This window comes from Muscardinus avellanarius (genome assembly GCF_963383645.1).
Source record: "Muscardinus avellanarius genome assembly, chromosome: 9".
NCBI lineage: Eukaryota > Metazoa > Chordata > Mammalia > Rodentia > Gliridae > Muscardinus > Muscardinus avellanarius.
The window spans coordinates 54638876-54656867 of NC_137795.1; the positions used below are offsets into that span (position 1 = coordinate 54638876).

At 37.4% G+C, this 17992-nt stretch overlaps 1 protein-coding gene across 2 annotated transcripts in view; it reads right to left on the reverse strand.

The window, feature by feature from the left end:
• The window catches only part of PCLO (piccolo presynaptic cytomatrix protein), a gene marked incomplete at both ends in the record, with an annotated part of 389946 nt that overhangs the window by 180100 nt on the left and 191854 nt on the right, over positions 1-17992 (reverse strand). For both annotated transcript variants that reach the window (XM_080701058.1, XM_080701057.1), the window contains 2 exons: positions 7463-9477; positions 9832-14923. In XM_080701058.1, the coding sequence (XP_080557184.1) occupies positions 7463-9477; positions 9832-14923 (7107 nt within the window). The remainder of the gene's footprint in view (positions 1-7462; positions 9478-9831; positions 14924-17992) is intronic.

Sequence of the window (17992 nt, forward strand, 5' to 3'; positions counted from 1 at the left end):
CATACAATGGAACCATATGAAATATCCCCTCTAAAATTATATTAAATAACAAATCATTCTTATGTCTTGGACGTTTCAGTGTTGTAAAGTTATTTATTAACTATGAAAGAACAAAATTTAAAGTATGGCTAATACTGATGTCTTACAAAATATTATATTTCTAAATTTTATATTTTCACTTAGTAAGACACATTGTTATATGAGAATATACATGTATTTCTCAGCTGAATATGGCCCATATTGCACATAAACTACAGAAACATTTGGGTCTTTAAAAATCATAATTGATTAAAGGATGGTAAATTAAATTATATTACTGTCAAGAAATAATTAATTTTTCTAGAATATAAAATTTATGCACTTATATAAAACATGACAACATTTTTACTAAATGTATTTAAAGGGATTAACATTTCCTTTCATTTCTCAATTCTACATATTCTGTACTATGAGTACAAAGGTAGAAATGGGAGATTAAATAATTTCTAAATGCATAATCAATGAAATATGAGCTTATTAGTTGCTTATTTTTAGCATTTATACATAATACTTCCTACCATAAATGGAAGAACTTGTTGAAATTTACAGTAGAAAAGCTTATTCTTAATGCAAAATTGTTGTTATTTTGTTAGTTATTTCTAGCACTTTACTACCTATGTTACATTGAAGAAATGCATGTAATTTTATTCATGTTAAAAGGAAAATTAATGTTGTGATGTCAAGTTGTCTAAGAAATATCATAGAAATCTTTACACTTAGCATAAATTAGTCCTTTATTCAGTGTTTTCAGTTCAAGGTTCAAAAAAATAAATGACTAAACTATACAAATTACTCTTAGCCTGAAGAATGAGCTCTATGATTAGGGCTGACTTTTGTCAGGAAAAAAAAGGAAGTTAATTTGCTCCTCTCATGCTAAATATATACTGCATAATAGATCAGAAATTAAAGTATGGTTAAACCTATTAAAAGTGACTTATTAAAAACTTAGAATGACATATCAAAGGGGCAGAAAATTATTTTTCATTTTTTCATTCAGTTTAGTTATTTGGGAAGGAAGTGAGGGAGTAACAAGGAAATCATCGTTAGCTTCAAATCTTCTATTTCTACTGAATTTTTATTGCTTCACGATAATTATTGTTCTTCATGATAATGCTCAGTTTTATTTGCAATCTTATAAAATTGGAAGTTCTATTTTTAACCCCAAATAATATACTGAAATAGCAATTTTGTAATCTAGCTTACCAATTTCTTGTATTATTCCCAATAATTAAAATTAATATTTCAACCATTTCAATTTGAATCGTTGGAAACTTGTTCTTAAACTCAAAATAAATAAAATTATCTTTCCTGTTTATAGCTACAGGCTATGTTATCCTAGTTTATTTAGGCAGTTCATTTAAGACTCAAGTTTTACTTAATAGACTTGTTCTAGTGCTGCTCTCCTAATTCCAGCTCTGTACATAATTTAAGATACAGAATCAAAGAAAAGCCTGTTAAATAGTAAAGTCTTAATGCAAATAATTTGATATTGGGTAGGTGTAGAAGTACAAAAGACATTGATGACCTGACGTCATATTCCCCCCTTTTACAATACAAAATAAAATAAACATAAAGCCACCAGGCATGGTGGTGCACACTCATAATCCTGAGACGGGAAGATTGTGGTTTGCGGACAGCCTCAGCAATTTAGTGAGGCCCTTTGCAACTCAGTGAGACTCTGTTTCCAAATAAAGAATAAAAAATAGGGATGGGAGTGTAGCTTGGAGATAGAAAGTCCCTGGGTTCCATCTCCAGTACCGCAAACAAACAAACAAACAAACAAACAAACAAACAAATATAAAGCCTATGTATATATGTCTAATATAAATGTATATTACATTGAATACACTATGAAAAAATATTGGAATACACTGTGATACTACTATATAATTTGTATTTCAAAACACATCCAAAAGTTTTCCCAATTTTTATATTATGATCATTTTGATTGCTTATTTTTCTCAGCAATTGCCAATGCAACATTTTTAAAAATAATATAAAATGAAACACATTATTAATTATTTAATTTGTAGAAATATAGACAAATACACAAATTACATTTGTGTGTATGTGTGTGTGTTAGGAAAGATATATTTGGGAAAATACATATGTAGCTTTATTGTAGATATAAGTATAAAACAACAGTTCTAAACAGAAAGTGCAGTGAATTGGTAATAAACTAATAATGATAAAATACTTAGCCAACTAATCTAATTAACATTAAATAATGCTCTATGTTATACACTATGTCAATAGTACTCAATTTTCATTTAAATCAAAGTTCCTTGTGTTAAGATGTCTAGAAAGAATGAAAGAAATGATCTTTCCGTCGGTATGCAAAATTGCGCTTAATCATTAAATATTGATAATAATAACTAAAATTACATTGTGTACATATATCTCATAGTTTTGTAATGCATTCATCTGTTGATGGACATGTTGGCTGGTTCCACAGTTTGGCAATGGTGAATTGTGCAGCTATGAACACAGATACACATGGATTAGTTTGGTAGTCTTGGTCCCATTTTGGGGGGTAGGTACCCAGAAGTGGTATTACTGGGTCATATGATGAGTTTGTACCCATTCTTCTGAGGATACCCCATACTGTTTTCCAAAGTAGTTTCACTAATGTACAATCCCACCAACAATATGTTAAGAGTTCCCATTTTTCCACATCCTCACCAGCTTTTGTTGTTGTTTGTGTTGTTAATGACTGCCATTGTAGTTGAAGCAAATAAGGAGACCTAACTGGGGATAATGGGAGGGGGGGAAGAGGGAAACTCCCTAATATACATGATGTCAATCACTAAGCCAAACATGAGAAGGAGAGAGGGGGGAGAGAATGGGATGAGAACTGGGTAAGGGCTAAAGTGATGTGAGCATATATGCCTCTAACATCTTGTACTCCATTAATATGACTACAATGTACCAATAAAAATTAAAAAATATTGATAATAATGAAACAGCAATATTAACTCCTGGCCACTAAATTGAAATCAACTTAAAAACTTTCTGGTTTTCATTCACTGACAGATATATACATGTATTTACTGTATTAACTGATTTTTACCATGCCCTCTTAATTATTAATGACTATAAACTATTTCATATTTAATATATGAGTAATTTTTAATGCATATAAATACTACCATTATAAAACAGTTGTATTCATCAGTTAGTTTTAATAGAGTTCTTGTATTGCTTTTCAAAATGAGTAATGAAAAACAACATCTAATAGAGATTATTATTCAAATCCCACCTGGCCATCACATCCATTATTTTTTAACCTGTATGCTTTAGAAAAATATGAAAATAAAATTTTGACAAAAATAAAATTTCTCAATGGAGGATATGGAAATTACTCTAAAAAGTAGATATTTAAGGGTGCCAAAAATCTTAAAAATAGCTATCAAAACAGCAACCACTGAAGCAAAACATATTCTTATAACAATCAGCTCATAAATACCATCTGCTCTTCAATCAGATCCTGGCTTAAACTCTAGAACAAAAGGATTTTAATAGTCCGCCTATTACTTCAAAAGCTCCTCTGTAATCTGAGAGTAGGAAAGAACTGCTATAAGAGTTGACACTTAATAGTTTATGTAATTTTTATGGCATATAGAGATGACAGTTTAGCTTTTCATTTTAATGTATTGGAGGGGTAAGTAGGGACTGAACCTAGGGTCATTTTATCTATGAGCTAGACCCCCAGCCATATCTTATTTTTCTTTTTTTCTTTGAAACAGGGTCTCACTAAGTTGCTGAGGGTCTTGCTATGTTGCTGAAACTAGCCTCCAACCTGCAATCTTCCTGGTTTTGGCTTCCCAATACTGGGATTACAGGCATGTGCCACAACAGTGCCTGTCTAGAGATTATATCATTTTAATGTAGCCTTTTGTAGTACAAAACATACTATGTATTGTTATTGAAATAATAAGCTATTTTTGAAATATATTATTTTGATATAGCTATTATAAATGCTATACTTTAAGAGAGCTGAATCTTGGAATTAATTAGGTCCTTTTTACCTATGAACAATTTCTTTAAATTTACATAGCCATCTCCCCCAGTGGGTAATGTCACATTTTCCCTTGAATTTGTACAGAACATGCTACATTAACATTCCTTTCTGAAATTTACTGATGATCTGGGGTAATGATATTAATCTACCCCATTGTATAAAAGAAAGAGAAAAGTCATGAGGAACATGATTTTGTGTTCTGGTTCATGATGACTTCATAAACATGATGCTAGCGATAATATACAGACACATACAAAAATACCAGATTGAAGTAAATCCTGATAAGCCAGGCATGGTGGCACATGCTTGTAATCCCAGGACTTGAGAGGCTGAGACAGGAGGATGACAGGTTCGAAGCTAGCCTGGGCAATTTAGTTTGTTCCAGTTTCCAAGTAAGAAATAATAAAAAAAAATCAAGTTGGTGGTATAACTTGGAGGTAGAATGCCTCTGAGTTCCATCCCCAGTACCAGAAAAAAAAAAAAAAAGAAAGAAGTGCTGATAAAATGTGATGCCATGCATTAAAAAAAAATGGAAAACAGGAGGGAGATGGAAACACTGTAAAACTGAATTACACAAAAATTGCAAAACAAATATTAAAATGATTTTGGTTATCTGCTTTTGCTTTTGTTTTAGATGGAAGTGAGGAATCTGTGAAGCCCTCCAAAATGAAATATGTGCTACTGAGAATGGGCAAAGAAGTTCATTCACTCACTGATTTATCAAATTAAATTATCAGTACAGAAAACTATTATGAATCAGGCATCATTTTGTTTTGTTTTATTTTATGATGTTGGGGATAAAGATTTTTAAATTTTTATTTATTTATTTATTTATTTATTTGTGCATCATAATCATACATCTTAATGAGGTATAGGATGGTAGAAGCATTCATGTACACATCACTCAAATGGGATAGAATTGGAGCTGGGGATTGAACCCAGGGGCATTCTATCTGCAAGATACATTTCAGCCATATATATTTTTTTATTTGGAAATATGGCCTCACTAGGTTGCTGAAAGCCTTGCTAAGTTACTTAGGCTGGATCTGAACCTGTGATCCTGAGCCAGGCATATTTAATGAACAAAAGTAGTCATCTAAAAAAATCAATGAAATAAATAGTATATATCTCTGTAAATTTAGGGCTAGAAATGGAGACTCATGGAGACAGGTAGGTTCATAGTGACTAGGTAAAAAGGGTATCAGTGTGGAGGTGAAATCTGAGTAGAAATCTGTACAGAGTGAAACATACAAATATCTGGGGAGAGATGATTAAGATGTGAGCCCTGCGTGGGAGTAAGGATGAAACATCTGAAAAACAGCTTCTTTTGGGGAGTGAGGAATGTCTGGGAAGTGATTAATGAGGTAGTAAGATAGGCAGGTAGTGAGATAGGCAGACATATTCTGAACTTGATGACACTACTGGTGAATTCAAACTGTGCCCCAAGTGATATAATCTGATATCCATTTTAGAAAATCAGTATAGTTACTTTTTAGAAGATTGGCAAGAGTATAAGGAGTCCAGAGTCTAGGGCATAGTATAAAAAATAAATAAAAATGATGGTGCTCTGTCTAGGCTCTTGGGGGCCAAATTCTATAATTGGGCAAATTATATCCCTTGCAGTCTGGCCCTCCCTCACTCTTTCAGCTTCATTCACAGTAAGCCTTCTCTTCCTTTTTACAGTATGTGTACTCATCAATCTGAACCTTAATACATTCTATTTCCTCTATTTAGAATTACCTCAATTTTTCTCTTCATAGTCTAAGAGCTCAACTGCTATGCCCCAGAACCTTCTCTTTGGACCCTTTCCTGACATTTTGGAAAAATGAGATGTTGACACAAAATCTTATATAGTATAAAATGCATCTTTTACAGTTTTACTATTTTGTCTTTTCTCATGTTACTGAACAGTGATTCTTCCTATATTGATAACTTGAATTTCTTCTTTACCTGACTTCATAATTAAGAATATACAGAGATATACTAAGTAAATGATCAGTTCACTAACTGGGAAAGCCTATTCTTTCTAATGGCAGAAGCCTAGAATATAACTTTAGAATACTATCAAAAACATATTTCAAAGTTTTCTATATAATTCATTAAATTAATTTATAAGCTATAGCTATCTAACAAGTATTTGAACATTATAAATGAGTTAAAATCACTTTTCAAAATAGATTTAATTCTAGAAATAAAGCTATATATAAAATAACTCTATATATGGGATAAAATGTCAAAATACCAGTGGACCTGTCCCCCATATAAAGACAATTTTACTTTTAAAATATATTGTTCAAGATAGAAAAACATGATGGAAAAATTCTACTATATAATTAGAGAGCTTAGAAAAATGAATGTATTAATCTGATTATTAGATATATATATTCCTACACAGAGACTCAGTGACCTATAACAATGTAGTTTGTAGTCCATGGCCAAAGTTTAATGGCTCAGTAAAATATGGCAATATCTCAGAAAAACCTACTTAGAAACATCAAGATTTGAAGACCTAAAGTTCAGAAACAAATGGATATTGGGATCTTTTAATTTTAGATTTGTTCTAAATTGAGCTACTAAACTTACCAATCACCTTCTAGGCAGTTATACATTAGATTTTCTAATTATAATGTATCTGGCTTTATAGCTCATTAATATTTTTTCTCAGTAATGGAGATCCTCACTAACATATATAACATCTTTACATGCTTTTTCACTGAAGCACATCCATGCATTTTAAAATAATCTCTATGATTCAAACAAACATATAAATTGTCTTTGTTTCTATAAGAACTAGGATTACAGCTCAGCTGAGGTTCAATTAAGAAAGTTGCTGGAAACAAAGTAAGAACAGATGAGCTATGCTTGTTTTATTCTTCTATCTGCCACCCCCAGAAATGCTCTTTTCTGACCAGTAACTGCTCTGTACTTTTTTAATGTAAACTTTCTTGCTGAAGAAAGAAGAGATGGACCAAAGGATCTTCACCGACCCTCTCATCAATGAACTCCAGTATCCATTCTCTAAATTTATGGTAATCTTTTGCCATATCTACTTATATTCAATTCTTATTTTGTCATGCTTAGGAATATTCATTTTATCCACTGGAATCAGTTTGTAATTGATATTTGGGTGATTGTGATACCAGGGCAAAGCTTTCAGTATCATAAAGTTGCAAAGTAAACTTCTGGTTTTACTTCACATAATATGTTTTCTTCCTTTAGTGGTTTTAAAACAAACATATGCTTCTCTATCCCCCCCCCCAAATTTCTAATGCAACAGTCCTCCCTAAAATTTAGTACTATGTTTCTAAATTTCCAAGAGTTTTTATTACCTTCTAAGGTCTGTAAACACATGATTAACATCAACTCATCCATTGTCTTCGAACTAAAAAGAATCACTCTTACCGTGAAGCCCTCGGTATATTGAAAAGGAGCCCTGGAACTTTCATCTGCTGTTGGACTCAGAGGCTTGGGGTCAGACATAGAACGCTGCATCATCTTGGCTGTCTTAGGACTTGGCGGGGGAACTTTAGCCATATCTGGATGCAGTACTTTCTGTGGACTTATATCGTCAGGGAGGGGTTTCTCATAAGGTACAAAGGCTGATTCTAAGGCTTTGCCTGATGAAAGTGGTGAGATGGGTGAATAAAGGACTTTTGGAGATTTGGGAGGGGAAGGAGCCAGCTGTAGTGTGGAATCTGCCCGAAGGTGAGATGAATAACCAATTTCTAAAGGTGTTGGGCGTTTCTTGTCTTTGGGTGGAGATGTGGCACTCAGATACTGAGGACTTTGTGTGTCTGAATCTGCTTCTGTTTGACATCCTAAACTGCCCCCTTTGTAAGTCTTTTCAGGTGCAGAAATGTGTTTAATAATTTCTACCTTGGCATCCACTTGTGCTCGTATGGAAGGTGTTCTTATGGTTCCAACCGGTTCAGTTTGCACAGATATCTCCGCTACCGTCTGAACTGCTATGCTGGAGACTTTGGAAAGGGGTTTAGTCTTGTCAGCTTCAGTTGTGCTGTCACCATATTTCCCCACACGAGCTTTCCTCCTTGATCTAGAAGGCATGTCCCACTCATCCTGATCTTCGTCATCAGTTTGGACACTGGTATCGACACTCTTTTTGGTTCTCCTCCTCCTACTTGCATAACTCCGATCAGCAGCATCTTCATCATCGGTTTGTACACCACTGTCCATTATCTTTTTAAAATTTCGGGGATCATCTGCCATACCTTCCCCTATTTCATCATACTGTCCTCGGACTTTAGCTCCAGAACTTCTCTTTTTGGGTTGTTTATCCTCTTTGACAACAACATCTGTGAGAGGTATTTCTGAGACAGTGCTCAGGATGCCGGGTGGGGCGATATACTGAGTAACACCATCAGACTGAACTGTGTACCACCCTTGACTCTGTGGGATCTCAATAGCCACCACTGCCGAGGCTGTGGTTGTCGCATCTTCAGTTGCCCAAAACTGACTGCCTTCTGGGGCAGCATACTGACCTTCCAAAATTGCCTGCTCTGTAGTGGTTTGTGGAGAAGCAGTTCCGGATGGGTCATAGTTATACTGGTAAATTTGGCGAATCTTTTGTTCCTCCAGCTGCTGGTGAAGCTGTTGCTGCAGCTGTTGGATCTGCTCAAGTTGTAACTGTTGCTGGGCTAAAGTCTCCTGCCTCATCATGAACTGGGCCTGCCGCTCTTCTTCTTGCTGATAGAGAAGGTGCTGTTTCATAGACTGTAGCTCCTCCAGCTTTTTTTGAACCATAATTTTTTCTTGTTCTCGGAACCTTTGGATTTCCTGACGTTCCCACTCCAGTTCCTCAGCAAAGCGTTGTTGCTTAATTTTTTCTAGTTCCAAAAGCTCACGCTCCAAGTCAAGTTGCTGTTGTTGCTTGTCTTCTTCAGGGACAATTAAAAGAGTGCTTTCATCTCCCACCACTTCAGGAAACACTTCAGATGCTGTGGTTAAAGTGGGAACAGAGTCTATTTTTTCAGCAGTAAGAGTTTCCATAGTAATAGATTGCAAACTGGCATTGATATCAATACCAGTTACAGCAATGTCTGTTTCAGATGCACCTGTTGCTATGAAATATGATCTAGCCATTGGCTGGCTCTGGTGCAAGGCAGATAATGAAGTCACTGCATCAGTTGTATGAATACCAGACAAATCCCTTACAGTGGTGCTGAAAATGGAGCCAGGTTGTGTGGTGATAGCAAATGTGGAGGGGATTGGAGTTGCTACGGAAGAATAGACAACACCATTAGATGACCTCAAAACACTCCCCACACCATACTGTGGTCCTGGAGGTGGAGTCATTCTTGCTGTGGAATACTGCGGGGTACTAATCCCAACTCCTGAAATGACTTGTCGTGTTTCTGGATAGGGACCTGTTGTCTTGCTTGAATAATCCATTACCTCACCTGAAATACAGGGTAGAGTTATAGTCCACTTCTCACAATGGGTGATGTTTTTTGGGTTTGAAAGCCCTTTCATCTTGATGAATATAATGAATGGGACTGCATGCAAATCCACAGGTTAATCTAATTAGATGTAGAATAAAAGCAATGTTGAACATGCAGGCACATGCAGGCGACTTTGGGCAGAACAAATTAAAAGAAATGAAGAAACAAAGCGCACATGTACTCCAAAATATGTTGCCAAAACTTCCAAAGAAAAAGTAACAAAATTGGAATGGGGACATTTTCATCCTGAAATGAGATGAGGAACATCGTAATGATATTTTAAGGATAGATCTGTTGCCACATCATACTGACCTGTAGAAATTCTCCCTGAAGTTAGATCTACTGCTGCATCAGTTCCTTCAGAATAATCAAAAGCATTCCTACTTTTATAGAAAAAATGTCCAGCCTCTGCCAAGTTAGTGTCAGACATAGAAGGTTTCATTCCACCGATCCCTCTATAACCATATGTCCCTGATCGATCATATTGATAGTGGTCATCCCGATAACCAAAACGATCCTCAGGAAGAGTAGTTGCAGGCTGCTGTGCCGTACAGCTCCTTCCAAAAGGTAACTTATAAACCATGTCACAACACACAGCTCTTCTTCCTGCAGTCAAGTCAACTGGTTTTTCATCATCTTCTATTATTTTGGTCACCACACTTGAAGTAGATTCGTCCATTGTTACAACAGTTCTATGAGACTTTGTTGTACTGAGGTCCACCGCTTCTCCATCAGCAATCCCCTGGGATGTGATACTATCAGTCCATCCATTTGTAACACCCACAGGAGGCACAGTGACAGGTTTTGTCACAGCCAATGTCACTGCATGTGCTGAAGTACCTAAAGATAAGTTTATTGGTACTTCCTCTCTACCTGTAGGAAAGGCCTGGCTACTTGGTATCCTGTATGGAGACTCAATATGCTTTGATGTAGTAAGCTGGAGTGGTGTTGTCATTGTACGTTCTATGCCCATGAGATTTTCTTTGGCTGCAGTGTAACTTGAAGTAGCTGTACATGTTGCAATAGTCACTGTCTCAGTGCCCAGGGATACTGGGGTTATTACTGAGGAACCTGCACTGAGATTCATAATAGAAGGTTGGACAGCACTAATTTGTTTCCCATAAATTTCATTTGTCATGGTCTGTCTTTTCACATCAACTGCAGAAGCAGAAAGATCTATACATTTTTCAGTTGCTTTAACTTCTACTTTGGGTACTGTACGCAAATCAATAACATCACCAACAAGCTGCATCTTACCATTTTCCTTATATTGATGTTTCCCTAAATGTAGGCTATCTAGGGCAAGAGGCTCTGGAGGAATTGATATAGAAACACTACTGGGACCAACACTAGGCACTGTGCTTCTGGCTGCTGTAACCTCAGCCTTTGAGATTTCAGTCGTGAGGATCTGTGTAACTGGAGTTGGAGGACCTTGAAATGAAGATGCTGTTACAACAGGGGCAGCAGAAAATGTCTCCAAAGCTCCCGAGACATACAGGATTTGCTGTGAAGTACTTGAAATTTCTAGAGCTGTCACTGGAGGAAATACAGAAAACACTGGTTCAATGGAAACCAGGTCTTTCGGAGGTGATCCCTGGGGCCAACTGGTAATTGCTTGGCTTGCTGAAGACTCTGTTGGAGTCCCAGGTTCAGATGGTAACGTAATAACTGCATAAGTTTCCATGAGAGATTTGGAAAATCTTGGTGAAGATTTGTTAGAGTGTGGGGAAAGCGGGGAGGTAGGGGAAGGCAACTTGTAATCTGCTGAAGTCACTAAATTTAAGGTCATACCTGAAGACAAGGATAGACCTGTTGGTTTTGGGTATGTATCTGTTGGTTTTTGTGCAGTTACTGGGACATGAGAAATTGCTGGTTTGGGAGCAATTGGAGGTTTGATGGGCTCAGGCCTATGTGTAAATACAAGTCCAGATGGAATTGAAGAAGGTTTAGGAGGAACAGGAGGAGGTACAGCAGGACATACTTTTGTTACAGGTAACCCATTACTCTTCTGAACAGCTGTGGTCTCTACAGTAGTAACAGCATCAACCAGAGGTGGACCTGTGGTAATTGGAGTCACTGGAGCTACAACTGTCAACTTTTTTTTAGGATGAACAGTTGGTTTAGGTGAAGTTGGTGGGGGTAGTGGTGGAGGAGGTGGAGGAGGTGGTGGAGGGGGAGGAGGAGGGGGAGGGGGAGGAGGAGGGGGAGGAGGTTGGGCTGATATGTCTAAAGAAGAACTTCGGAAGAATGGACGAGATCTAGTTGGAAGAGAAGAGACAGAAGGACTTCCAGATGGTAACTGACATGGAGGTTTTTCCTGGCCTAATATCTCTCCAGCTATAAAGTAGGTAGAAGAAAGCTGCTCCTTCATTGGATGGGCTGTTGCAGGAGAAGGTAGTTGGTCAAACACAGTTTCAGATAAGCTAATTTTTGTCAGTTCAGCCTCAGACTCTTTCCTTTTATCTTTGTAAGCATCCAAGACTTCCAGAATAAGCCCATTCTCAGTTTCCTTCTTGGCTTTTTTCATTGGCTCTTTTTCAGATAGAGATAAGTCAGTAGAAAGAGTATCAGCACTTGGTCCCATAGGTTTAGTTCTTACAGATTCAGTGATAGAAGGTACCATATCAGATAAGGAAATCACAATATGATCACCACTAGTTCTATCTCCTGGAGTGGTGGTACGATCTGAAGACACGCTTATATCTTCTGGATAGTCTATAATGCTGCCTGGAAAGTAAGTAGATGAAGAAATTTCCCCAGAATCTTCAAATTTAGTTATCATGTCCATTGGCTCTGTATAAACTGTGGTGATACTGTCCAAGGTAGTAATGGGTGAGGAGCTATCTGTGGTACAAACTGAAGAAACAGATGATGCGAGAGAAGGTGTATCAGAAGGTGGGACAGATGTAGCACTTTCTGAAGGCTCAGAGTAGGTCAAAATCAGTGACTCATGGGCAATTATCTCTTGAATTTCCCTTGTATAATCAGTCATATATTCATCTTCAATTTCCTCTGTTGAAAAATGTTGGGTTATTTTAACATCTGGGATAGAGAGTGTTGCACTGCTGGTTGAATCTGTAAGTGATGTTCCTGAGAGAATACTCGAAGTCAGAGATGCATCTGGAACCCTATCAAAGTCCATGGTGGATTCTGTCATATCATCCCCAACAGGGAGGTGGGTAGGGCTGGATGCTGGTGATAGCTGCATCTGTTGCCGTTTCATGAGTTCTTCATAAGCAGCATCAGCATCTAATAATTTTTTTTCTTCACTGGTAGAAGTGACCATAGTACCTAGATCCACTATCTCGTGGCTTTCTGGGATGATAAAGGAGCTTGAAACAATGTCTTCTTGAGGTACAACAGAATGTAAGCTTTCTAACTCATAAAACTCTTTCTGGAGGTCTGTAATCTTCTGCATAGGATCTTCATAAATCTGTTCTGGAAGTCTACTTTTATGTTCTCTTCCTCTCTGCTGCATGAATCCATTTTCTTCTTCTTGTCTTGTTAGCAGACTGCCATCTACTGATCCATTGTAAGTATCCTCTACTAAAGATTCATAAATATAATCCTCTATTAGCATCCCACCATACAAAGGCTCTTTTTCAAATACTTCATCTCGTTCATTTGCAGCTGAAAAAGCTTTATATTTTGGGGTTTTATGCATCATTTCTTCATACATTTCCTCAGCACTCTTTAATGCTTTTTGACCACCTTCTGTCTGAATTATAGATTGCTCATCTGTTGGCGAGTATAAAGACACAGCTGTGGGCAATTTGTAAACTTTTTGTACTTCTATTATTTTTTCTGGGCTTATTTCAAAACCTTCTGGGTCTGATTCAATGCTAGGTGAGTATTCAGAACATGAAGATCTATGGAGCTCTTCCATTTCTGCAGCCTGCCTTAATTCTTCTGTTGGAGACGCATCTTCGATGGGAGAGAGATTACTCGGTGGTGTCTTCGGTCTTTCTCTCCTCCTCTGAGCTCGAAGTTCATCTTTGTCTTTCTTTGATTTCTTGCTAGAACTCTTTCTTTGTTGCTGTTCCAATTCCCGCTGCTTTTCCTGCTCTTTCAACAATTCCTCTTCCTCTCTCAATTCTTCTTCCTCTGAAGAATCCTCAATGGTAGGTAAGAGAGGGCCGTGGGATCGGTGCCGAGCTTTGCGTTGCTGTTTGCTCTCCCCTTTTTTGTGGCTCGGGCTACTGTCACTGTCCTCATCCAGTGATGACACAGAGGTGGGGGATGTCCCGGGGGTGAAGCTGGATGCATGCAGACTAGAAGAACCTTCCCCCCTTGACCTGTCCTCGGGTGAGTCCGTCAGGCTCTCCATTTCTAACTCTGGCTCTTCGTCAAAATACAAAGTTTTTTTCTGGGATGACTCTGCCGAGTACTTATCGGCAAGGGTGCTGTTGAGTTCGATGGTTTTAAATCGACGCAGCCCTCCTCCTCCGGCCACCACGAGCTCCTCGCTCTCCTGGCTCTTGGTCTCTCTGTACTTGAGTTCTGGACTCTCGTCAAATGTCTCGTCGTCCTCATCGTGCCACGAGTGACGTCGCCCGGCGTCGTCGTCGAAGCCGGCGCTGCTTTTGCGCGTCATCCTCCGGTGTTTCCCAGATGTGGCCTTCCCGCGCCCTCTGACCTCGTCCTTCTTTGAGCTCTCGGCCACGCTGCTGAGCTCCTTGAGCTGGCTCCGGATGAACTCGTCGTCCTCGGAGGCCGAAGCGTCCTCATCGGCGCTCATCTCGATGATCTGCTTCCGAATGAAGTCCTCCTCCTCCTCCTCCTCCCCGGAGCCCTGACTGTCCTCCTGTTTGTACTCCTCGCTGCTGGAGGAGCCCACGCTGGCGCGCCGCTTTCTCTGCGGAACCGGGGAGTTTTCGCTTTCGCTGCTGTCTTCCACGGAATCGTAGGGCTGTCTCCTCGGAGACGCGTCATCGATCAAGTCTTTCTGGTCCTTCCCAGAAGGAATGCCTTGTTGGCTATCCTTCCTTGCAGTGTCTTTCTTTTCTTCTTGACTCTCCTTGAGCTCCTTTTCTGAGATAGCAATATCCAGGGTTTCAGATACAATCTGAGTCTTCTGTTGGTCCCTGGGTGGCTCCGGAGACACCTCATGGGATCGGGTTTTCTTTCCTGACTTTTCATCCAGTGTACTTGCCTGAGCTTCCAAGATGGACAGGACCGTACTTTCTAACTTAGCCAAGTCTGAAGGGCTAGAAGGGCTGCTTTCTTGTGAAAACGAGTCCTTTTTGAGTCCCTTGAGCAAATCTTTTTCATCACTTGGAATAAGACTTGGAATTTCACCAAGTGAACCTGATATTCCATCGGAAGAATATCCTGTGTCGCTCAGACCTTGAGGACTTTTAGGCTGCTGAGAACTTGAGGTGTCTGATTTGTCCTCTTCCTTTTCCTAGCAGAAAGGAAAAGATACAGGAAAAAGAACATGGTTAACTAAACACATGGCCTCTACATTACTTCCAAAGAACCATTAAGAACAAAGGAATGATTATGAGAATTTTTCAACTCTATGCCATATTTTAAAGTTAAAACTGAGAACAAAAAATGAAAATATTTGATAAACATTGATAAAAGTGTTCATTTAACGTAAGTTTATTTTATATGTCAGTTCTCAGTGATACTTGTTTTCCTTTTAGTTGTGCTCTATCGCTTTACATTTCAGTTTAATATCTCTCTTCAAAGAGGTATTCTATCCATATATCTACTTTGGGATAAAGTTCAAATTGTGAATAAAATGTTTAATGATAACTTTTCCATTACCATAACAATACTTTAGATTATGAGGCCAGGAAAAGAACAAGAAAGAATCAGAATAGGCTTTGTACCTCACTACAAAATTGTACGGGATGGTAGAAAATTCACTTAACAAGAAAAGCACATTATATGTCTCCTACTGTAAAGGAATTTTTGTTATGAAATTCAAACAAGACACTGCTTTTAAAAGATACATTGAAAACCATAAAACACTATATATGTGTAGAATTATTACTCTTTATCTTGTGGAGTAAATGTTTAAAAAATTGTGACTTTTAAAGCATATAGTTAAAAAATAAAATGTTATGCAGTAATTGGTCTGACTAACAAGTTCTGCTAAAGAGAAATATTTGATTTGTTATTTTTTCCAGATTTCTTAATCACAGTTAACTTTAGCATCTCACTACAAAGTTATTTCAAAATATTATATCATTTGATTATGAAACTGCATGGTGCTTTATCCTAAAGGGAGATTCCTTTAGCCAGTTCAATAAGTGATTTTGTGAGCGGGTACACAGACTCTTTGGCTATAATGATGCTATCCCAACAATTCTAGTTCAAGACTCAGACCATTAAAAATGATAAATGTACTCTTTGCAAAAAGATTCTAATTAAAAATCCTCATGAGCAAAATGAATCCAACTAGTTTCTGTGTTTAAAGTTCACTGTCACAAGGCCCCCAAAGCCCTATGGGAATAAGGGATTATACGTAAAGCCAGATGAGAGCACACTGCATCTTATCCTGGCCTATGAGGCCATCTCAATTGCACTAGATCTGTATCTTTATATATTGAGCAGGTGTGTCAGCATGATCTATCTAGAGCGCAATGAACATATGTTGGGTTGCACAACTAACAACGTGCAAAACACCTTTCTTCCTTCCCCCAACTCCCTCTATTTCCTTCCATTTCTTTCATGTTCTAGCTATAGTTCTCAAATATAAATGTTGGCTTAGTCCTCACTTTCCATTATCATCAATGTATATTCTTATTGTAGTAACTAAAGATATATTCTGAGATCATTAGTGGGGAAAAAGCTTTTGCTGAATTTACAAAAGGACTCAATTCTAAAGATAGTCTGATATATTCTTAACTTTAGAGAAAAAGCAGTGTTAGTTATTTTGTTTACTAAGAATTAGGTGTCCTGGCTCATTGCAATGTCTTTTCTAGGGAAGCATACTCCAGTAATGAGCCCATGTAGCAGTGCTGTTGAGTACCTGGCTTACATTGGTTCCTTTCTTTTAGGAGCTACACATTAAAGAGGGAAGTGAAGATAATACAACATTCTAGTAAGTTTCTGGACGGTCATCCTGGAGGGACTTTTCTATCTTACATCTCACATGATGCCATAGCACATCCTATGCTATCCTTAGTGCCATCTACCCTTCTCTGACTCACAGTAAATACCATCACTGTAGAAGTGAGGTACCTAAGCTCTTTAAGAAAAAGGACAAAAATTATCTTTCATCATCAAATTTTAATAGGCTTATTTATATTCTTTATTTTGTCTAAAATATTAGTAAAATAACAATAGAATATGAACTACATATATGGAAGAAATATACTATTGTTTATAACAATTCATTGGGTATAAAAAAAGAAAAACTATAGGTTAATTCAATGTATTAAAGGCTCTACTGACATTTTACAAAAATAAGGTTAGAATCAAATATACCTAAGGAAATAGGGCCGGGCGTGGTGGCGCACGCTTGTAATCCCTGCTCTTGGGAGGCAGAGACAGGAGGATTGTACAGGTTCAAAGCCAGCTGTGCGTGCTGGCTTAGGAGACCCTGTTTCCAAATAAAAATGTAAAAATAGGTCTGGGAGTGTAGTCCAGAGGTAGAAGGGCTTCCAGGAACCCCAGTACCACCACCAAAAAAAAAAAAAAAAAAAAAACCTAAGGAAATAAAGGAAGTCAAGAGATGTTAGATAAAAGTCTATCAAGTAAATACCAAAATACCTACTTACATGTAATACCTTATGTAGCTTTTCTATATATGTCTGTATGGGATTTCGGTTTCTTCTTTCCTCAGTACTGTCTTCTACCCACTTATCCCTCCTACTTCTGTTTTTTCCCCTCTGTACTTTTCAATGGATTCAAATGATATTTGCCTATGGTGGTGATACTGTAATAATTTTTCCCCCTTAACTGACTTCCTATTTCATACCATATAAGACTGTGGACATAAGATAAACTGTTGGGAGTGGTTAGTAAATCAAGTTGGCTGACCAAAAGGAATTTGGATGAAATATTCAGAAGAAATGTCATCTACTTATTTTACCAAGATATACTAAAAAAAAAGCCAATTTTCCTCATACTAACTAGCTTTAGGTATGAAGTCCTCTAACAGAATTGTGTCCTTTCATTTCATTATACTGTTAGCTTATGAAACATAAGATCACACACTAGGGTCCTTTATTGAATTAAGGCATCTATAAATTCATATTTAAACTGCAACTAATACCTTTTACAAAGATTTTCTTTATACACAGAGATTGGTATAATGGAGCATTTATCTAACACTGTCCATCCATTATCCTTCCTGAACTATCTACTTGCTTTTGTGAGAGATCTTGCATAGAATAATAGTTCAATTTGTACCCATGCAAGTTTGTCTATATTACTTAACATTACTCAATTAATAACACCGATTACTTAGGAGGAAATGAAATCAAATAAAAACAGGTGAAAAAGAGAAGAATGTAAA